Source organism: Mus pahari, chromosome 14, assembly GCF_900095145.1.
Source record: "Mus pahari chromosome 14, PAHARI_EIJ_v1.1, whole genome shotgun sequence".
Classification (NCBI taxonomy): Eukaryota; Metazoa; Chordata; class Mammalia; order Rodentia; family Muridae; genus Mus; species Mus pahari.
Window position 1 is genome coordinate 68,958,193 of NC_034603.1, and position 22,713 is coordinate 68,980,905.

A 22,713-nucleotide genomic window follows, 5' to 3' on the forward strand; every position below is an offset into this window, starting at 1 on the left:
CACACTGTGAGTTTGGGGACTGAACTCAGGTGACCTGGTTTGGAGACAAACATGTTCACCTGCTGAGTCATTTCACCAGCTCAGTTTCTTTTTTCTTTTTTTTTTTTTGGAGACAGGATCTCCTGTAGCTCAAACAGGCACGGGATAGCGATTCTTCTGCCTCTGCCCCTGAAGTGTGAGCTACAAACCTCACTCTCAGCTTAAGCGTAGCCAATTGTGCCTCAGTTTCTGATGATAGGTGTGTACCACCTTGCTGAGGACTCAAGGCATGCTCTTTGTAGAAACTGTTTCCAGTTGTTTAACCTTCCACATGCCTATGCATCCCTTTGATGTTCCCTTGTTTTAGCAGATTTTTTTAGGCTGTTTGCAGGAACCAGGCAGCTCTGAAGCAGGATGCAGAGGCCTCAAATTCAGTCAGTTTAAGCCATCCGTGAGTGAGCCCCACATTTGTTGAGCAGCTGCCTCCCTCTGTCCAGGTTTCCTTGGGCACATCTGCAGTCCCTCTCACTCTGCCCTTTTTGTGCTGACTGTCCCAGGCAGTCCTTATCAGCTCCCAGCAGCCTTCACAGGCTACATTCTGGGAATCCTGGCTCCTTCCGCTCCAACCATCCAGACACTGATGCCTTTCTTTTTCTCTTGCATGTTTTTTTTTTTGTGCTGATACTCTGTGGATTCTGGTTACATTTTTTTTTAGGAGGGAGATAATCAGCCAGAGCTCCTCTCTGAGCCCCCTCCCTACGCCCCGCCTGCCTGCCTGCCTGATAATCCTCTTTCCCTTTCCAGCTTCTTTGCAGAATGAGATAAATGGGCAATCTAGGAACCAGTTAGAAAGTGTGGCTTTGCCCAGAGAGGGGTTAGAGATTGCAGGGTGGGAGAGTGGGAGGGGATCAGAGGTCAAAGGAGCAAGATTCACACCATAATCAGAACTTTTTTTTTCATTTTTTTTCAGATAGAACTCTTAAACTAGGGCAAACATCAGAGGGAAGGGCCAGAAGTGGACTTCTAGGAAAGGCACACAGAGCTCCAATCAGATGGGGCGTACATGTGCAGAGACTGAGACAATTACATGACTTTTAAGTTTATTTCAGTTAAATCTGCTCTTACCCAGGATCCCATGAAGGCAGGGATGTTCTCAGTGCCTGGCATGGTCCTATCAGTGTTTACGAACAGCGGTTGCACAAACCATGATTGGTTCCTGGAAATAAGACTCCAATGTTTGGCTCACGGGGAGTGGTACTTATTAGAAGATATGGCCTTGTTGGATGGAGGAAATGTGTCACTGTAGGGGTGGGCTTTGAGGTCTCCTATGCTCAAGCTCTGCCCAATTCCCAGGACAGTCCCCATCTGCTGCCTTCGGATCAGGCTGTAAAACTCTCAGCTCCTCCAGGTACCTTGTCTGGCTGCATACTGCCAGGCTTCCCATCATAACAGACTGAATCTCTGAAACTGTAAGCCAGCCCCAATTCAATGTTTTCCTCTATAAGAGTTGTTGTGGGAATGGTGTCTCTTCACAGCAATAAAACCCAAACTAAGACAACCACTAATAATGAGACCCATCAATTCCTTGGTAAGGACTTACCAAAGTAACAGGTCTGGGGAGGTCCTGCTCTGATGAGGCTGGATCGGAAAGCCCTTCTTTCCTCCTCCCCTTCCTCGCTTTTTTTTTTTTTTTTTTTTTGAGACAGGGTTTCTCTGTGTAGCCCTGGCTATCCTGGAACTCACCTTGTAGACCAGGCTGGCCTCGAACCTCAAACTCAGAAATCCGCCTGCCTTTGCCTCCCAAGTGTGTGGCCTACCTGTGAGTTCATGCGCACCACATGTGTGCAGTGTCTGCATCCCCAGGAGCTGGGGTTAGAACTGACCAAGGCTGGGAACCGGATCCTATGCAAGAGCACAAGATCTCAACTACTCTCAGCTACTGAGCCATCTCTCCAGGTCCTTGTTTTGAGATAGGGTCTCATGTGGCCCAGTCTGACCAGGAACGGACCCCCCAGTTTCCACCTCCCAGTCTGAACCAGTACTTTTTGATAGTTGAAGAAACAAACAAGCTGGGAGACTGAATGAGTAGGAGTGAGGGCCATGAGAGAAGTCGGCCAGGCATGTTGCCTTTGCTGTCGGCCCGCCATGGCCGGTGAAGGAAGCCTTTTTGTTAAGTTCTAAACCTAAATTGCTTTCTTTCCTGGGGTCATGACTGATGTAAATGGAATGAAGGACGAGCCAGAAGGCAGGCCCAAGTTTCCTCAGTCATTTGACAGCTATGGAAAAACCTCATAAATAAGAAATTTATTTCCATTTTTCAAATTAAGTGATGAAGACTGAGAATAGAGTGAGTTCGCTTTGCTTCATTTTTTTTTACCTACCCCATCCATCCTGTCATTATTGATGTGTGATGGTTTCATCTTTGTCTATTCTATTCTCTGAATAGCATAAGGATTAAGATATGAGGTACAGGTTGGTGGCAGCACACTGCTGGGATCTTAGTGCTCAGGAGGCAGAGGCAGGCGAATCTCTGTGTCTGACGTCAGCCTCTCAGTGCAGGCGGTTCCAGACTAGCCAGCGGTACATAAGACCCTGTCATCCCTTGACAGTTGTCTCAGTTCAACCCAACACTAATCCAGACCCCACTGTGAGGGGATTTGTAACTGGGCCTGAGAACACCATGAATCATCCAGTGAGTGCAACCTAATTGCTTGAGTCCCTATAACAGAAGTGCCTTCAAAGGGTCAGGGAGACAGAGCAGCGGGAAGATGCAGTGGAGAAAACCAGCTTGAAAGACGAGAGGCAGTAGAGGTGGAACCCACTTGCCAATGATCAGAAAGGACACAGAGGTCTCAGTTCCAAATCACAAGGAACAATTCAGTCAATATGAATTTACTTATTTACTTATATGAGATAGGGACCCATTATGTAGCTTTGGCTGGCCTGGAACTCCCTATGTAGACAGGCTGGCTCTATACTCACAGACTTCCACCTGCCTTTTTTGCCTCCTCAGTGCTGGCATTAAAAGTGTGCACCACCTTGCCTGGCTTAGCTTGATGGAAATCTACTTCCAAGACAGGAGTTCTCTGTATAGCCCTGGATATCACTGAACCCAGAGATCTGCCCGCCTCTGACTCTTTTTATTTTTTTAAATATTTGTTTATTTATTATATGTAAGTACACTGTAGCTGTCCTCAGACACCCCAGAAGAAAGTATCAGATTTCATTATGGATGGTTGTGAGCCACCATGTGGTTGCTGGGATTTGAACTCAGGACCTTTGGAAGAGCAGTCCGGCACTCTTAACCGCTGAGCCATCTCACCAGCCCCCTGCCTCTGCCTCTTGAGTGCTGGGATTAAAGCTGTGCGCCATCACTGCCCAGCTAACTTGAAAGAATTTAAAGCAGGTTCATGCTCAGGGTGGTCAGAGGCTGCTATCTTGCTCTTAGTTTCGAGAAACCTGAAACATGTGGGCTCCCTAGGCCTTGGACCCTTGCTAAGTGTATGAGCACACGGGCCATGGTGTGTATGTGGAAGCCAGAGACATCTTGCAGGAGTCTGCTCTTTCTACCATGGGGTTAGTTGAACTCTGGCTGTCAGGTGTGGCAGCAGGACCTTATCCAATGAACCATCTCACCAGGCCCCCAAACAGTCATTCTTTGTCAAAATGTTTGCTATTTAGTTTATTTGCAGTATTAACAGCACAGCATTTATAAACATACTTTATATAATCAGGTCTCCACTGCCCTTGCATACGGGGGTGGGGTGGGGTGGGTAGAGAAGACCTACTCCCCCAATATCTATAAACAGTCCAAGATTATGAGTTCATGAAAAATATGTTCTCTTCCTTCAGCAAGCAAAATTATTTATGAAGTAGTAGGTTCAGCAACAGGGAGCAAAAGGGAAGAAATTACTTCAAAGAAAGCAACGGCTTCTTTCCTGGTGGAATCCATCATTGTACAGACATGAAATATTCATATCAGAGTTCTTGTATTTAAAGAGGAATGGGTTACTTAGAGCTGCTACAACAGACATATTGCTCATAAGTTATGGGGAATTAGAAGGCTCTCCTTGACACTGGCACTTGAAAAACCTCACATTCACATCAAATACATAATCTTCCTCTGAATTTCCTCAGTGTCCTGCACAAGCCCTATTCTGGGTGGTGTTGGGGGAGGGAAATGGGTGTCCTTTGGTGCTGGCTACTAAACTTGGAGCTTCGAGGAGCACTGATTTTTAAGTCAAACCACAGATTTCAAGCTATCTCCTTGAAGGCCTTGACCCTTGGCCTTTATGAACATGTAATTTATAAGGAACAAATCAGGACCACTAGCCATTTGTTCTTCAGTCATATACAGTCCAGGCTGGCCTTGAACTCACGACATGCCCGTCTTTTTCCACCAAATGCTGTGATTATAGGCAAGTACCACCATGCCCAGCTCAGACCAGCCAAGCCACTCTACTTTCTCTCCAAGAATGATATGCAACAAATTAGCATCTTGCTCAATTGCTGGGCTAAAGTTTTCTCAGGTGAAAACTTTTTGTGTTCAAGACAGATTTCAAAGGGGGACTTGGTTAGAAAACCTTTAAGGCACCTACCCTCACATAGGTAGAAGCTGGTTTTTCCAGGCTGATGCATGAAAAATACTTAGTAAGTAGGGTGTGGAAGCACCAAAGACTGAGAGGTGCTCCCCGGGCACGGAAGACCATTCCTTAAATTAATCATTGGAGTCTCGTGGCTCACTACTGTCAGGAACACAGGTGATATTCCGTACCAGGTAGGCATTCAGATCCCGACACCGGTAGCTGGATAGACTGTCCAACACCCAGTCCCACATCACTAGACGTGCCTTGCACAGCTGCCCAATGTCTGCAGACAGAAACAAGCAGAGACTGGTGTTAAGTCATCCTTCTAGACGAGACTCTAACCAACCCATTCTGAGATCTGAGCATGTAAGTTTTGGGCTGAGCAGGTCCTCAGGAACAACGCGTAAGGACCTTATTCAGAAGCTAGGGGAGCGGACGTGGTAAAAGCCCAGACTGAAATAATACGAACTTCAGCCTGTTTAGGAAAAGCCACGAGAGAGCAGATGGTGTGGAGAAATATCTTAAGTGAAAAGACAAAATATCATAAACATGATCACCTGTGTGTAAATGTACATGTATGTACACATATCCAAGCGTGTATTACTTTATAGCTAGGGTAGGCCTTGAACTTGACCTGTAGAGCAGGCTGTACTTGAACTGGCAGAGATCCAACTGTTCTCCCAAAAGCTGAGATTAACAGTGTGTACCAGCACATGTGGTCTCATATAGTACTTTTATAATACAAAACAACAAAAACATCAAAAAGATAGCTCAGTGGGTAAAGACCCTTGTAGAGCCTGACGATCTGAGTCAGTCCCTAGGATCCATTCACATGGTGGACTCAGGCTATCAACTCTAATTTATCCTTCAACTCCCACAAATATACACTTAAAAGTAAACAAACAGGCATGCACACATACATACTGAAGATTTTTTTTCTTTTTTAAAGATTTATTTACCCATTTTATGTACATCAGTGTTTTGTCTGTGTGTATGTCTGTTTCAGGGCATTGGATTCCTGGAACTAGAATTACAGGCAGTTGTGAGTTGCTATATAGTAGCTGGAAATTAAACCCTAGTCCTCTGGAAGAGTGGCTAGTGTTCTTAACCATGGACCCATCTCTCCAGCCTGCCTCCTCTTTTAAATTTATTTATTTTTATTTTACACGCATTGGTGTTTTGCCTGCATGTATGTCTGTATGAGTGTCAGATCTTGAGTTATAGACAATTGTGAGCCACCATGTGGTGCTGGGAATTGAACCCAGGACCTCTGAAGAGCAGTCAGTGCTCTTAACCACTGAGCCATCTCTCCAGCCCCATCATAAAGATCTTTTAATAAACATTTTAGTTATTCATTCATGAAAACATTAAAAATAGGCTGAAAGCTGGGTAGTGGTAGCACATGCCTTTGATCCCAGCAATCAGGAGAAGAGGCAGATGAATCAGTAAGTTTGAGGCCAACTTGGTCTACAGAGTAAGTTCCAGGACAGTCTGGGCTACACAGAGAAATCCAGTCTCGAAAACCAAAACCCAAAACCTCAAAACAAGCAATCAACCAAACAAAACCCCATAAAAACACCGAGTGCGGTCGGGCACACCTATAGTCTCAGCACTTTCAAGCCCGAGGCAGAAAGATCACCAAGCATTGGAGACCAGGCTGCGTTACACAGCAGGCAAACCAAAACCCAAGACAACAAACAGGCTGCTCACGGTGACGACACTTTCAATCCCAGTACTCAGGAAGTAGAGGCTGGTGGATCTCTGCATTCTAAGACATGACATTATCTCAAAACCAAAACAACAACAACAAAACAAACAAACAAAAAACCCCAAACAAAACAAACCAAACAGAAAAAGCAGCTGAGAATTATATTAGTCAGGTAATAATCAGATAACTACGTAGTAGGGAATCAAACCCATCCAACAGGACCTCACGTGATGTAAGTGCACAGTACTTTACCTGGGTAGTAGCTGTCTTCTGTCCAGGCACTTGGCTGCACGATCACAACTGGTTGAGCACCCTGCGTACCCAGACAGGAAAAAAGCATTTAGTGCCAAAGCAGGGCTTCTGGTAAAGTCATGTCCACTTTTACATGGTTAAAAGGGCTAGAAGGGAAAGACCTCCCTCAACACATTCAACGCTTACAGTTCCCAAGCCTTTACTCACAGACAGGTCTTCTGATACAGGGTCATGGGTAGAGAAAGCCCCCTGGCTACTCTGGGGGACTTGTTTAATGGAAGGAGAGTGTTTTCCTCTCCTTAAGGCCCCAAATACTCACGGTGTCATGGGTGAGAGATGAAAGCTCCTTCACCACGGAAGCCCCACACAACTGCAGCATCCTCTCCAGCTCATCTACACAGCACAGATGTAAAATCACCATAGTGACCCACATCTACTCCCGATGCCCTCTACAGTCCCCCTGGAGCAAACCTCAGTCTTTTTGTTTTGTTCTAACCTCAGTGAGCTGTTTTTTTGTTTTTTTGTTTTTTAAAGATAGAAAAACCCTAAAATCAGTATGGCTTTTAAGTCAATCTGCCATTGATGTAGCTGCAGCCTACTTTTGGTTATTAGTCTCCATGAAGTCACGTGGCAGATAAGGCTTCATGGTCTCCCAAATGAAACATGTTGAAAAAGAGGACTGAATTTCCAATAATTTGCTAACTTACTAGACACTATGTGAAAAACCCAGTCTTTCTTCTTTGCTCCTATATCCTAGTTTGCTGTTGGTAACTGACAATCATGGCCCTTGAGAGCACCTTTCTTGATGGAAATTACTCTAAATGTCAAAGACTGGAAGATATTTTATCCAGTGGTAAAAATATAGGTCACCCTGGCCAGAGATCTAGCATGTCATTTGGAAAGATCACATGCTGAGCTAGGATCCACACATCTAGGGGATGAATCTCATAGGTTGGGCCTAAGAATCAGCAGCACTGACTGACCAACCTTCTAGGCTTCTTTGGGGATGCTCAAAGCATCCTCCTATTGTTCTCAAAGGACCATCTGCTCACTCCCGGGAACTGTGGAGGTGTTGCCTGAACTGAGACTACTAACTTACCCCTCCTGCAGTGATACCCACTAGTGTCCCTGGCTTTCATTAAAGTTCAAACACATAAAACATTGAGCGACACTTGAAACCTTATAAATGCGCAATCAATAACCAGCACAGAAGGAAGCTAAATGACACTGCTAGGCTCCCTTGCTACGGCCAGACACCAATGCAGTGGTTCTCAACTTGTGGGTCACGACCCCTTTGGAGGGGGGTTCTACATTTTGCAAATATCCTGTACATTGGATATTTACATTATGACTCATAACACTAGCAAAATCAGTTATGAAGTAGCAGCAAAATAATTTTATGGTTGGAGGTGAAGGTCACCAAAGCCTGAGGAAATAAATTCGAGAACCACTGCTCCTCGGCTCCCCTTTCCCAAGTCACACAACTCCAGCCCCAGGAGCTGAGGGAAGCAGAGAAAAAAGGCGAGGGACCTTCACTTTGACAGGAACTAACCAAATCTACACAAGGACAAGGGCCTTTGATATATAAGCCCAGAACCACAGCAGTCTTCCACTGGACCATTTAACCCATCTGAGGGGCTTCCATGTAGGGTGATGCTATCTAAGATATGCTGCAGACTTCCCAGGGTCTTACCTTTGGACATGTTGGTGAAGGGCTCACAACAATAGACCTGTAGGCCCTTGAAGAGCTGCAAAGAGAGGAGAGTAAGTGATGAGGTGGAGAGAAAGTTATAATTTTTAAGTGTGTGTGTGTGTGTGTGTGTGTGTGTGTGTGTGCGCGTGCGTGAGAGAGAAAGAGAGAGAGAGAGAGAGAGAGAGAGAGAGAGAGAGAGAGAGATATGGTGGGGGGGACAGGATAAGAAAGGGGGTTAGTGATCCAGTGACTAGTATGTGTTAGACAAGACTCCAGGTTGAATCCTCATTGTTAAGGCTGGAAAGAGGGCTCAGTGGTTAAGAGCACTTGCAGAGAGGATATGGCACCTGTATGCAGGTGTCCAAGGAGCAGGAAGAATGCACATCCTCTGGAGCTGAGGTTACTGGCAGTTGTGAATTGGTCAGTATGGATGCTGGGAATCAAAATCAGGTCTTCTGAATCTAACCAATGAGCTACCTCTCCAGTCTCTCCTTTTTGTGAGACAAGATCTTACATAGGCCAAGTGGCCTCAGATTTATAATGTAATTTAGGTTGGCCTTGAACTCCTGACTCTCCCACTTCCATCTAACAAATCCTGGGAAAAGCACCACCACAGTGGTTTTTTTTTTTTTTTTTTTAAGAAATACAGACACTCTCCACACACTTTATCACTTGACAGTCTGTCCTCCTTCCCAGAGACAATCCGTTCTACATTCTAGAGTCATTCTAAACAAACAAACAAACAAAAAAGCACATGGAGACCAGAAGGAGTCAGATTTCCAGGTGCCAAGGCCTCTGAGTCATCTTTCTGGCCCCTGTAGTCATTACTTCCCACCTTGTTATTAATCTGGCCCAGGCTCATGCTGGTGACCCTGGTCAAAGATGAGGAAACAAAACTAGAGACAGCGAACACACAATCCCCTCTGGTCCCTCTTTATGTTTAATTGCAAGAAATGCAGAGCTCTCTGGCTGCAGTGAGAGGACTACTCAGGCTTGTTACATCAGAGGTAAACGTGAACCACACCAGCAGAGCGCCTGCTTGTGCACATGCTCGTTTTACACACAGAACATGCACTCTCCTAGGGGAAAATATAATTACAGTGCTCCTCAGTGCTATCTGAAGAACATTCTGTGACCTGGAAATGTCCTGTATCTGGTCTCATAAGGCCGGAGGCTGCAAGTCACATGTGGCTGTTGAACATCTGAAGTATGGTGAGTGAGGAACTGTACTTCTCAATTCCCTTTTCTTTTTAAAAAATATTTATTAATTTTATGTATATGGTGTGCTATCTTCATGCATACCAGAAGAAAGGGCATCAGATCCCAATATAGATGGCTCTGAGTCACAATGTGGGTGCTGGGGATTGAACTCAGGACCTCTACAAGACTTGCCAGTGCTCTTAATTGCTGAGTCATCTCTCTATCCTCCCTTAATTTATTATTTACCTTTACTTTATATGTATTGGTGTTTTGCCAGCATGCATGTCTCTATGTGAGAGTATCAGATCTTTGAGTTATAGAAAGTTATGAGCTGCCATGTAGGTGCTAGGATTTGAACCTGGGTCCTCTGGAAGAGTAGTCAGTGTTACTAACCATTGAGCCATCTCTCGAGTCAAAAACAATTTTTTTTTCAAGAAAGGGTTTCTCGATATGTATAGTAGTCCTCACTGTTCTGGAGCTCAGAGATTCAAACCCTGTCATCTGAGTAGTGAGATTAAAGGTGTGTACCACTATGCCCAAGCAGGATTTTTTTTTTTTTTTGAGACAGGGTTTCTCTGTGTATCCCTGGCTGTCCTGGAACTCACTTTGTAGACCAGGCTGACCTCGAACTCAGAAATCCGCCTGCCTCTGCCTCCCAAGTGCTGGGATTAAAGGCATGCGCCACCACTGCCCGGCCAAGCCTGAACTTCTAAACTTTCAGTTATTTTCATTTTTTGAGAAAAGATCTCACTATGGTCCTGGTAGCCTGGAACTCTTTATGTAGACAAAGGTGGACTTGGAATTTAGAGATCCATCTGTCTCTCATCCTGGGATTAACGGCGTATGTCATCGTGTACAGTGGGGATGAGGAGCTGTCTTCCTTGTTGCACTTCCGCCCCAGCACACTCCACCCCTCCCCCAGACAGGGTTTCTTCGTGTAGCTCCGGCTATCCTCTAACCAGCAGGGGTCTGTGAGCTCTGTTTCCTTCCGAGTGGTGGGATGAAAGGTGCGCACCACTACTGCCACCTGTTACGGAGCTGGTTTATTCAAAGGCAGGACTTCACAGATGCTAAGGCTGGTACAGGGCAAGTATGTGCCACTGTGACATATTGAAAAAAATACACACCTGCCTCTGACTCCTGAATGCAAGAACCACCATATCTGCTTTGAACTGTTTTTGATGAAACTTAGAATAGCCCCAATGTGTCTAGTAACAACTGTGTTAGTATGAATTCAAAAAGAACGAAAGAACGAAAGAAAGAACAAAAGAAAGGAAGAAAGAAAGAAAAATAAATTCTTATGTGTACACTGGCATGAGTTCTTGAAAGGCTTTCCAGCTATCATTCTTCCTGCTTTAGCCTTGAGTGTTAGTATCACAGGAGTACCATCAGACCTAGGACTTTCATATATCATTTGAGTGACTCATTTTTTGGCCATTTTCCTACCCTTTTATGATACTAACACAAAATTTGTCTAGGTCTAAAAATCACCTAGGCACAGAGGCTGAGAAAGAAGATTAAGGGGCTAAAAGCACACAGATAGCTCGATTGGAAGTGGCTTCATCTACACTGCAGGCAGGAGAAAGGGAGCAGTGGGCAAATCAGTTATTGTTGGGAATGGCAGTTCTGGAACCTCTGCTGCTCTCCCAATCTGTACAAATAAAATGGATCCCCAACGTGTTGACAGGACCTAATGCTCAGAAATGCTACAAGTTCCCCCAGGCGGCCAGTCGGAGACAAATGCTGCCTTGAGAAGGCTCTTCATATCCAGGCTGACGCTTACTGATGAGAGTGTCTAGTGGTGAGATAAGAAATCTGAAGCTCAGCTCTACAAATAGATTTCTTTGTGAAAATACTGTAGTGACATTTTAGTATCTTCTGAATGTCACTACTTCGCCCAAGCAATTTCCATCACTGCTATTCTGAATGTAAGAGAAGTCCTAAGGGATCTTGAGGGAGAAGGGACCCACTGCTAATTGTGCAAGGCTCCCAGGTGCATAGGAACAAGTGGTTGGCTCACAGAGAACTCCTTGAGGAACAAGCAGAAGTGGAAGCAGGGTGAGCAGCTGTTCTTGGCATCTGGAACAGGGATCTGATAGGCTCAGAGAGAGGATGGGCTGATCCCAGGGCTCAGAACTCCAGACTTGATTTGTGATCCCGTCCAAAGCAGCTCTCCTTAGAAAAACAACCTCTACTGGTCTCCTCTCAAGTTTCTATGAAGGAACAGAAGGTGCTCCGTGTGGGAATGTTCTGAAACACCTGCTGGTGCACACTTGAAAAAGAAAAGCAGCCTGGGAACACAAGCACTTATCCAGTAACCGAGACGGCAGCTGGCTCAGGCCTGCCAGGCAGGTGCGAAATCTTGGGAAGACTTCTTCCTGCAAGGAAGATGGAGTTCCGGCTGCACCATCTGCTATAACATGCTGGGGGAAGTCATCGACTGTCCTGCTCTTACTTGCAAGGTTGCAGGGACAATCTGTTTTGCTCCTTGAAGCTGTCTACAACTTTCTAAAGCCCAGACCCGTGTGGATTTAGACTTGGAGTGCAGGTGTACGGCTCCACCCCTTCCACCGCCCCTAGTTATGTGACGCTGGGGAACTTAAGCTACTCGCCCTTAATTTTCTCATGTGAAATATAGGTAATAACAGCACACACGTCACAGCACTGTAAAACTGCGGCTATAGACCACTATCTGTGCACACAGGCTTAACCACCCCGCTCACCCAGCGCTCACTGTGATGCTTAGAGAAAAGACACCGTGGGGCAGGAGCACAAAAGGCTTCCCATCCCTGAAGTCCAAGCTCTGTCACCATCAGCTAGGATCTAAACCTCAGACTGGAACCCAAATTACAACTGCACCCTCAGCCTAATGTTCTCTTACTTATGGGGCACACAAGTACTCCATTTGCCTTCTTGGGCTAGAAACCAAACCAAACCAAAAAACAAAACAAAACAATAACCCGTCTCCACTGCCCGGCCAGTGGTCTGAGAGCAATCATGCCAAGTGCCTTACCAGGTAAAGACTAACCTCACCGTAGCAGCTGGCTGCAGAGCCTTAGGCTGGGGTCTGTCACATAAAGAGGGACTTTACCTTTTCCCGGGACTCCCTGGACCGCCTTGGACCCTGGTGATTTCTTCCAGTCACAACATCTCCTTTGACTTCAAATTCATGCTGAAACCAAACACAAACCTCTGTGATCAGTGGGGTAGGTGATGGCATGGCCACCAAGCATTAAGGCACCGTGTTCATGTCCAGGCAGCCAGCATTACACAATGAAACCTTGTCTTTATTTGTTATTTTTTGGAGACAAGGCAGTGGAGCCTGGCAGGCCTGGGATTCAGAAATTGGCCTGACTCTGCCTCCTTCCAAGAGCTGAGATTAAAGAGACATGCCACCAAGACCCTGTCTTAGAAAATTTATTTTAAACATTCATTCTTTTCATTTTATGTGTATGAGTATTTTGCCTAAATGTATGTTACATGTACCATATACATAAATGCCTTGGACCTGGAGTTAAAAAATAGCTGTGAGAATCCATGAGGCTGCCGGAATAAAACCCTGGTTCCTTGAAAGAGTAGCAAGTGCGCTAACTACTACTGAGTGCTCTTCCAGAGGACCCAGGTTTAATTCCCAGCACCCACATGGCAGTCTATAACGGTCTGTGAGTTGTGTCCAGTTCCAGGGAATCCATCATCCTCACACAGACTTACATGCAGGTACATACACAAAAAGATCATTCAAATAAATGAAAGAGAGAGAGAGAGAGAGAGAGAGAGAGAGAGAGAGAGAGAGAAAGAAAGAAAGAAAGAAAACATTCATCTGAAGTAGAGCCAGGAAATGTAATTTACAAGTTTTGGCCAAAAGTAGGGAAAGTATTTTGTGGACTAGATCTAATGACCAGGATCTCAGCTGCTAAAGTCAATTTATTACAGCAACCGTTGTTTTATTTATCTATTTAGTGTGTGGCACACATGTATAAGTTAAGAGAACAGTTTGCTAAGGCTGGCTCTCTCCATCTCCATGTGGGTCCTGAGGTCTGCATTCCAATGGTCAGGGCAGCTAGTACCTTCGCCTAAGCTATCCCAACATCACCACAGAGAATCTTTGTTGAAATTACCAGTTGGCTTTCATCCCACTGGGATTTGATTTTTTTAAAATGCATTTTGATTTTTAACATTTGTATCTTCTCAAAACATTCACTTAGCATTTACATTAAACTGCTAACACTGTGTGAGGATAACTGGAGGATTCCTGGTCACCTAAAAATCGACTGCATTTTGTGATCTGAAGAAATTAGGGTTTTTCAGAGTTCTGTTGAGAGATTTATGGTTAGAGAGGTCACAGTGATAAATAAAACGGGGCCAGTGGGATGGCTCAGTAGGCAAAGGTGCCCGCCATGAGGCCTGACAACCCCAGCGCCATATAAAGGTAGGAGGGCCTACAAAGCTGTCTCTGATGCGTGCGCGCGCACACACCCGTTCTGAAGACACTCAGGTTTTTTTCATAGTAACTATTTTGGGAGGTGGAAGTTTTCAGGAAGAACGCTTGAAAGCCATTGTGAATGAAACTAAGGCTGTAAGTGTTGGAGAATCAGGAACCAGCAAAGGGTAGAGGTATCTCATTCAGTGGGCAAAGCTCTTGCTCCCAAATCTGACAGCAAATTTGATCTTGCTGACTTTGATCCCAGCCTCCACACAGTAGAAGAGAACCAACATCTGGTGCCTATAAGTTGTCCTCTGACCTCCACACATGTGCCAAGTCACACACCTTCCCCACAATAAAAATTCAAATGAACCCCAAAATAGAGACTATCTCCATGTTCCATATTATCCTAAAAATAAAACTGAAATTATGACTGTGATTAACACAAAATCTGACCTGCCTTGGCCCTTGGCTGATTCCTCCCCTCATCTCACCTCTGGTCCATCCCTAAACTAATTCCCCGTCTTCAACTACAATGGTCTATTTTTCTTTAATAAGCCAAACTTACTCCTACATCCAAATCTTTATGCTTTCTGTTGCTACCTATAAGAACTATTCTCTATATTTTTCAAAGACAATTCTTTCTTGTTATGTAGGTCACAAAGACTTTGCTTGGCCTCTTGTTTATTGTATATCTCTCCTTACATCATTTCCAGAATAGGGAATTGGTCATTCTTGTTTACTGTGTTATTCCTCATAACTGACACTTAGTAGGCTCCCAATAAACGGTCCCTAAATGAAATTTAAATCAGGATAGTGGATAATACAGTTTTAAACAGACCCCACTGATTTTGTGGTGATCTCTTGTCACCAGCTCTTCGCTGTTCTGACTTATTCCTCCTCCTACGAGCTTACCATATTTACCTCACACTGTTCTTAATGTTAGAAGAAAGCAGCGTTTCTTGGAAGGAAACTAACTTATAAACAGATATATCAGCATATTAATTATTTTCTGAGACAGGGTCTCATGCAGCTTATGTTGGCTTTGAGCCCATATAATTTTAGGATCAATGAACTTCTCCCACTGCAGCTCCCACTGTCTTGGTGCCTAAATAACAAGCTTGTGTAACACATATTTGTGAGGTGCTACAGCTCAAACCCAGGGCCTCAAAAACAAGCACAAACCAAGCCACATCCCTATCCAAAGTCTTTTTCTTTAACAATGGTGAATAGCAAGTTTCCTGTAGAGGTGTACACAGGAGTCAGGAGAAGCTTAGCAGAGTGGAACATACCTATAATCTTACAATCCCAGCACTCGGGTGACAGGTACAGGAGGAGCAGGAGTTCTAAGCCATTCTGAGATACACGAAACTCAAATAATAACAACGATAATGATAATAATTATCATTATATTATTGTGGCGCCTCTTTCTGATAAGAAAGAAAGAAAGAAAGAAAGAAAGAAAGAAAGAAAGAAAGAAAGAAAGAAAGAAAGAAAGGAAGAAAGAAAGAAAGAAAGAAAGGGCAGGCTCTTAATCCAGGTGGAAGCTTTAATCCCAGCACTCGGGAGGCAGAGGCAGGCGGATTTCTGAGTTCGAGGCCAGCCTGGTCTACAGAGTGAGTTTCAGGACAGCCAGGGCTCCACAGAGAAACCCTGTCTCGAAAAACCAAAAACCAACCCAAACCAACAACAAAACAAAAAAGAAACACCAACCAACTGAACCAAGCCAAAGACAGGCTCTTGTTAAGTGCCAGGGTCACAGACGTGCGTCACCTCATCTGTCTCTGGAGGTGGATCATTATTTGTTCCTACGAATCTTTACTCTGTAAATTCTTTCTCCAAAGAAAAGGCTTTCCTAGAACGCATGAGAATATGACATTTCCTGGCCTGTTCTGCATCACTCCTGAAGGTCCCCTTGTTGTGTACTGAAGGAAGAAAGCAGATCCACACCCTCCTCCACCTGACACCCCAACACCCATACGAGGTGTCCCAGATTAGTTCCTATCAGGTACCTACCACATTCAGAAGTTTTCTTTCTTGGATAGACTGGACCACCCCTGAAGAGAATAAAGAAAAGGTAAGTCACAGAGAACAAATCAACACGACCCTTTTGTGGAGGTGGGAAGCTCAGCGATTCACAAGGCTCGTGGCAGAGACCTCCTTCTGGAGATAGCTGCTACCTAACATAAACATTATAAAAGCACTGCTGTGCATGGGTTCCCACCTACCAGTAAATAAATCCCTGTTCATATGCTAACTCTGCTCAGAGAAGATCAGGCCCTACTAGTTATAACGAAATCTCTTTCTCAGCAACGCCAGTGGATCAGAACAAAGCAACATGCACCTAGAGACAAAGCTAGTTTTGTGATCCCATTAGAGACCCTTTGGTGCTCAGACTTGGCATCAGCAGAAACCTCATGTGTTAATGTTAGGTGTAAAATATAGCTCTGAGGTGCTAAAGGGAGCAGCAGAGACACGCCTCTCCCCGCCCCCCCCCCATCACTGTACTCACATGAATAGCTAACTATCCACTTTCCTCCTGCAATGCCCAGAAAATATTTCAGTGTCCGCTCACACACAAACTCGGCATCTGCAAAAATGAAAAACACCCAAAGGCTGAGAAAGAGAATAAGAGGTGCTGCCCCTGAAAAGCTGGAGCCCAGCCCTAGCTCGAGATCAGTCTGGAATGGTGATTCACCTCTGAGGACAGACAACCAGGTGTGGGGTTTGCAAGCTTGGAAGAGGCAGATGCCATGTTAAGACCAGAGGATCGCTGGCCTCAGCTTTGAGATGTTAAGGTTAGCTAAAGTGTTCTATCCCGTGTTGATTATCCACGTTGCAGTGGTGATTGATATGGACGGAGATCTATTTTACCAGACAGCAATATGTAAGAGAATAAAATAGTGTTAAGTCCAACATTAAAAAAAAAGATCCTAGCCTTTAATCCCAGCACTTGGGAGGCAGAGGCAGGCGGGTTTCCGAGTTCGAGGCCAGCCTGGTCTACAGAGTGAGTTGCAGGACAGCCAGGACTACACAGAAAAACCCTATCTCGAACCCCCCCCCCCCAAAAAAAAAGATCCTAATCCAGGCAATTTCGACCCAGGGGACCCTTACCCTCTGTATTCCTGAGAGGAAGAGGAAGTCTTGTCATAGCTATCCCTTTTTTGTATTTCAATAAGCAGTGGCTAAAGAATCTGTTTATTGCCTAGTGTTTCAAAGGCCCCTTTGAAGAACTAAGCAAACAGAAAAAAACCATTTAAACAGGAGAAAAGTATTCAACTGAATCCCAAACACAGCAGGCCATCTGCAAGTTGAAGTGGCCATTTTGCCTCACAGAGTTACTCATAATGTTTTGAAGTTTTTTGTTTAAATGCTATAAAAGCTGATTTTAGTTCACAACCAACAAATGTTATATTGCTTTTGAGTTTAAAGAGTTACTTTAGGTTTAATTTGTATTTTAAAGCTCCCTTTTCAGTCTTTATCACCTTTCATCCAAACTTGCTGCTTAAAATGTATGAAAATTCAATGACATTCCCTTCTTAAATAGTACTTAGCTTGCCACAGCTTGTCCTGGCACCTATTCTAATGAGCACTGCCCCCTGGTACAATCCACTGAAGAAGGAACCTAGATTTTAGTGTTCTTAAGGCAAAGAGTCAAAGAGCATTGGGCCCCTTGGGAAAGCCTAGAGCCCTGTGGTTAGAAATATCCCAGAAGGGGCAAGAGTACATCAGAAAACCAATTCTGTTAGCCAGGTCTTAGAGTGTAGCCATAATTTATACTTCCTACATCCCCAGGAATAGTGTTTGTTTGTTTTTTTTACATTTCTGAAGCCTGACAATAATTTTTCAGATGCTTAAAGATGGATATCTTGGCCTCTTCGGTCTCATTCCTTTACTCTGTCTAACATCACTTTTACTAAAAATCAATTGTTTTATACTTACTTTATGTATGTTTTGCTTGCATGAATGTCTACATATCACATGCAGGCCTGGTGCCTAAAGTCACAGGCATCGTGGATTCCCCGGAACAAGAGTTATAGATGGCTGTGAGCTGCCATGTGGGTGCTGAGAGTCAAACCTGGGTCCACTGAGCCATTGTTCCAGCCCTGGAACTATACTGAGTTCTTTTCTCCATCTGTCCCTCGATGCTCTCTAAGCTTATCAGCTGCCACTATGAAAACCACTGTGCTCAGCACAGAGGATGTCACCTAGACTATCACTCCAGAACATTCAAAGGCTAGAGCCACACATCACCTGCTACACCTATCAGGCTTGTACTAATGTAGGGCAGCAGCCTGCAATGTCTACTGTTCACTCAGACTCTACACAGTCAGTGAAAGCTCCCAGAGCTATCTTATACAAGCACAATTAAGACTAGACGAGGAGAAAGAACACAAGTGAGTGGCTCCACTCTTTCCCCTTTCCACGTTAAGGTTAGAGGACTTACTCAGCCACACTCAAGCCAGAGGTCACATGTAGCTAGCTAGTCTCCAGAGTTCGAGAGAAGACTTACTTCTTCTCTGCCTCACTTGCTCTTCTGTTATTTGGTCTGTGATTGGCACTGAACTCCAAGCAGGTAGACAGAAGTGGTTCAGCACTTTGTCTGGCTACTCCCTAAATTTTAACCCAAATTAGTAGGTCAAACAAAATGGCCACCTTTATAAAGTAATGAATGACCATCAGGAGACTTCATCCATGGCTTAAACAAAGATAGGCTTAGTACTCTGGAACACTAGGCCCAAAAGTATTTTCAGCAAATCTGCATACATCTTCCATGCATAGCACAAATCCAAGTTTTGTTGCTGTTGCTTCATTTATTTTTTGAGACAAAGTCTTGCTTCACAGCCTAGGCTGGCCTTAAACTTATGATTTCCTGCTTCTGTCTCCTGAACGTTGAGATCATAGGTGTTTGTCTCCACAGCCAATCTGAGGGTCATCTCTTTCCTTCTTTCCTTCTTTCCTTCTTTCCTTCTTTCCTTCTTTCCTTCTTTACTTCTTTCCTTCTTTCCTTCCTTCCTTCCTTCCTTCCTTCCTTCCTTCCTTCCTTCCTTCCTTCCTTCCTTCCTTCTTTCATAGTATAGAATAGAGTTTATTTAGGGCAAGGGGAGGGGAGTCAAGAGGGTAGTAGTGGCAGAAAAAGGCAGAGAGAGGGAGAGAGTAGAGAAGTAGAGGCAGGCCATGAACACGTGGAGAGAGGGGGAAGGGAATAGGGAAGGGAGGGGGAAGGGAATAGCCAGAGAGGGCAAGAGAGAAACAAGAGAGCCCGAGGGTCATTTCTTATTTATGGTGCTAGAGATAGTACCTAGAGCAGTGGTCCTTAACCTTCCCAATGCTGCACCTTTTAATATAGTTCCTCACATTGTGCTGAGTCCCCCACCAGAGCTGCTCTTCATAACTGTAACCTTGCTACTGTTATGAATCCTAATGTGAGCACCTGAATTTTCACATGTTCTTAGGTGACCCCTGTGAAAGGGTTGTTCAACCTCCCCAAAGGGGTCAGGACCCACAGGTTGAGAACTGCTGATCCAGGGCCTTCTGCATGTCTGTTAAGTGGTACTTTCACTCAGCTTCATCTGCACACCCTGGAGGCAATTGTACACACATGCTGCACATGCCCACATCCTGGCTACGAACGATCCCACAAAAAGTGGAGTGCTCTATTTCCCATGTTGTCTACATTCAAATAGTTGAGGATTTTGAACTTTTGGTTAGGGATGCTTAACTCGATTGACATAGCTCTTCATGTAGTTTATGATGTAAATACAGCGTTGCCTGTAAAAGTTTGTAGTGTACCTGTTTTTATAATTACATGTGTTGTCTCCTCAGTAACTGCGTCAGTTAAAGTGAGGCGGTATTTTTCAGCAAACTTTTGCACAATCATCTGAAACAAAAACCAAACACTGAATTATGCTGTTAATTCTGCTACAGAGCTTAAAGTATTAATTACTTTAATTCTGAGTCTCCATTCCCATAAAAGGCACATTTCTTAAAAATGTTTAAATGTAGATTGTGTATGATTGTTGTTCAGAGTATATGTGTAGGTGTCAAAGGACAGGGTCGTGGAGTTGCTTCTCTCCTTCCGTTTTCATGTGCATTTTGGGGATTGAACCCAGGTTGGCAGGCTTACATGGCAAACACTGGAGTCACTGTGATTACCCCATCCTGGCTTTTAAACATACAAAATGCCCAAAGTCTCAAAAAATTGACAATTTAAAGAAAAAGTATGTATAAATCAGCCAGGCATGGTACTTGGGAGTCAGAGGCAGGGAGATCCATGAGTTCAAGGCCATCCTAGTCTACATACTGAGTTCCAGTCCAGCCAGGACTACATAGTGAGATCTTGTCTCACACAAATAAACAATGCCTTGCCTTCAAACAAACAAAACCCCCAAAACCATGTATAAGTCAGAGAAAAACATCCTAATGTAGTTCTATGTAGTAAAAGAAGCCATGGAATTATAACCAAAGATCAGATAGCATGATTCTCTTGAGTTTCTTTACAGAATGACAGCCTACTATCCTATAATAAATGTATAAGTCTACAGCTCAAACTGAGTTGTAACTAGCCTTATATAGAAAGTTCTGCTATAGATAATACATAGCTTAAGTCAAGATTCAACTCTGATAGTTACAAAGCACTCAAGCAAAGGTATTTGTAGATTCAGTACAAAAAATATCAATTCTCTCCTAAGAAAAAATATTGGAAGAGACTCATTTTTCCCAAAAGAAATCTAGAGTCCCTTAGCTATTCTCTATCAAGCAAATAAAAATCAATAGGCATTAAAGGAAATGAACCATATCCATTATGGCACAGCGGACCTAACTGGTAGCTACTATTTGGTAAATAAGCTTGCTTACCAGGAAGCTTCATTTCCTAGCCTTTACCACCCATGCCAATATTTATGTGCCCCTTAGTACTGCAATGGAAGCCAGCCCGTGCTGCCTCATTCCACACTGCCACCAAGCACTGGAGAACAGGAGGCTGGCGGAGCCAATGCCACCATCCTCCTTTTGCTGTTGCCCTCTGCAGTGTCATTAGCAATTCTGAACTGGTTAATTGCTGAAATCCCAGCTTTAAAACAGGGTTCAGTTAGACAGGCAACTGCTGAAAAGATCATCTTAATATGGGCTTCAGAATTAATCATGTGTAATACAGTCAGTGGCTTTCATCATAAATTTAACACACTTCGGCAAGTCTGAATAGAGCTCAAAGTTTTCCTCTTTGCTTGTTTAAAGAAAACATGTACCCAAGCACTTATAGTTTAATCTGCAGCTCAGAACTGCCCAAAGCTAAATGATTAGACCACTCTAGCTATCTCTAAAAAGCTAAACTCAAAAAACAAAGGAGTAAGGTTTAAAAGATTGCAATGAATAAACGGGAATTCTTGGTGTGCAAGGAAGTCCACCAGGAGTATTCAAACAAGTGCAGTAAGACTTTCCAGAGGAACTGCTGCTGGAGCATGGGACTGTGAAGTGACAACACCAAGTTATCATCTTGTATGGATACACTGCATCTGTCAGGGAAGCAAAGCTTGCCTTGCCTTCTCAGCGGCGGGATACGTGGGGCCATCGAGAATCTATGCTGAGTCACTCACTACCTGTAGAGCCGTTAGGATGGGGAATGGAGTCACACCTATGAAGGCTCTATTAAGTAAGAGTTTATTGCTTAATATTGCCTCTCAGTGTGTAATAAATGGCATCTACTATTAAATCCAATCGATGGTCTGACATGTAATTATATATTACTGTAACAGTTAACTATAGGAGAAATAAATTCCTCAGAATTGTTAAAATCTATAAGCAGCTTAAAGAGAAACATGGGTTCAGTGGGCTTAATGTTTTTGTTGAGTATGAAACAATTTCCATCTCTGGAGGTACCCAAGGGCCCATGGATGTGCCCAAGCCCTAGTAAGCAAGGGGTAAGTACTGCAGGACAGAAAGGACAGACAGGCTGTTCCCAGCCAAGATAGACAAGCCCTGGAGAAATGCTGTTGTCTGGCAGTGCCGTGGAGCCAGCTTACATTGAGTTAGTTGTGCGGACAAGTTTACTTGATGTGAACTGAGGGGAAAACAATGCCTTCTGAAGAGAGCTGCTCTATCTAGTTACCCAGTTATTGTTTTTTGTTTGTTTTGTTTGAAAAAAAGGAAATTCCAATACATTCAAAATCTCTATCATACCTCACAAGGTGCCTAGTATTCACCAAGTATTCCTCAAATAACTTCCTTCCTATAGTTTATCCATTGCCACTATTTATACTAATATCTGGCAGCCAAAGTCAAGCCACAGTTAAGAGAGGTACAGATGACACACTCACTAATTCTTTGGGGGTCAAGCCTGACACCACCATGGATATTTCTCTATCCGCTCTTTCTTTTGAACACGTCAATTCCGGCTTTATCTTGCTCACAATTCCTACCACTGCTGTATCAGCACCAGCAGCAGCTGCACTCCTGAAAGACTCAGCAACTTGACCTTGGGATATTTTCAGTGCAGAGGTTGAAGCTGGTGTGGTGCCAACATGGGCTGGTTCTTTAGGGGACTCAGATTCGGGGTCTCTACTAGAGAAAAGGCTGATTCCAGATTCCAGGTATGGGGTTCCTTCTGCAAGGAAGACAAATTCAACTTAAGTGGCAATAAATGTTGAATTCAAGGTTCTAGTTTCTGTGAAGAAAAAGACCCATTAAGTTATGTTAAAAGGAAGAAAATACATTAGTGAAAGCATGGTACCGTAACTTCTCTAAAGAATAATATGGTGGGCTGGAGAGATGGTTCAGTGGTTAAGAGCATTGACTGCTCTTCCAAAGGTCCTGAGTTCAATTCCCAGCAACCACATGGTGGCTCACAACCATCTGTAATGGGGATCCGATGCCC

At 44.1% G+C, this 22,713-nt stretch overlaps 1 protein-coding gene across 2 annotated transcripts in view; it reads right to left on the bottom strand.

The window, feature by feature from the left end:
• Positions 1–3,646: 3,646 nt before the first annotated feature.
• Brca1 (BRCA1 DNA repair associated) overlaps positions 3,647–22,713 on the bottom strand; it is a 64,584-nt gene continuing 45,517 nt past the window's right edge. The window contains exons 15-23 of one of the 2 annotated variants that reach the window (XM_021211578.1): positions 22,157–22,443; positions 19,635–19,722; positions 16,354–16,431; positions 15,858–15,898; positions 12,510–12,590; positions 8,219–8,273; positions 6,845–6,918; positions 6,526–6,586; positions 3,647–4,848 (exon numbers count right to left, since the gene is read on the bottom strand). In XM_021211578.1, coding sequence (XP_021067237.1) covers positions 4,697–4,848; positions 6,526–6,586; positions 6,845–6,918; positions 8,219–8,273; positions 12,510–12,590; positions 15,858–15,898; positions 16,354–16,431; positions 19,635–19,722; positions 22,157–22,443 — 917 coding nt within the window. In that variant the 3' untranslated portion in view covers positions 3,647–4,696. The remainder of the gene's footprint in view (positions 4,849–6,525; positions 6,587–6,844; positions 6,919–8,218; positions 8,274–12,509; positions 12,591–15,857; positions 15,899–16,353; positions 16,432–19,634; positions 19,723–22,156; positions 22,444–22,713) is intronic. The other variant, XM_021211580.2, reaches the window with a different exon arrangement.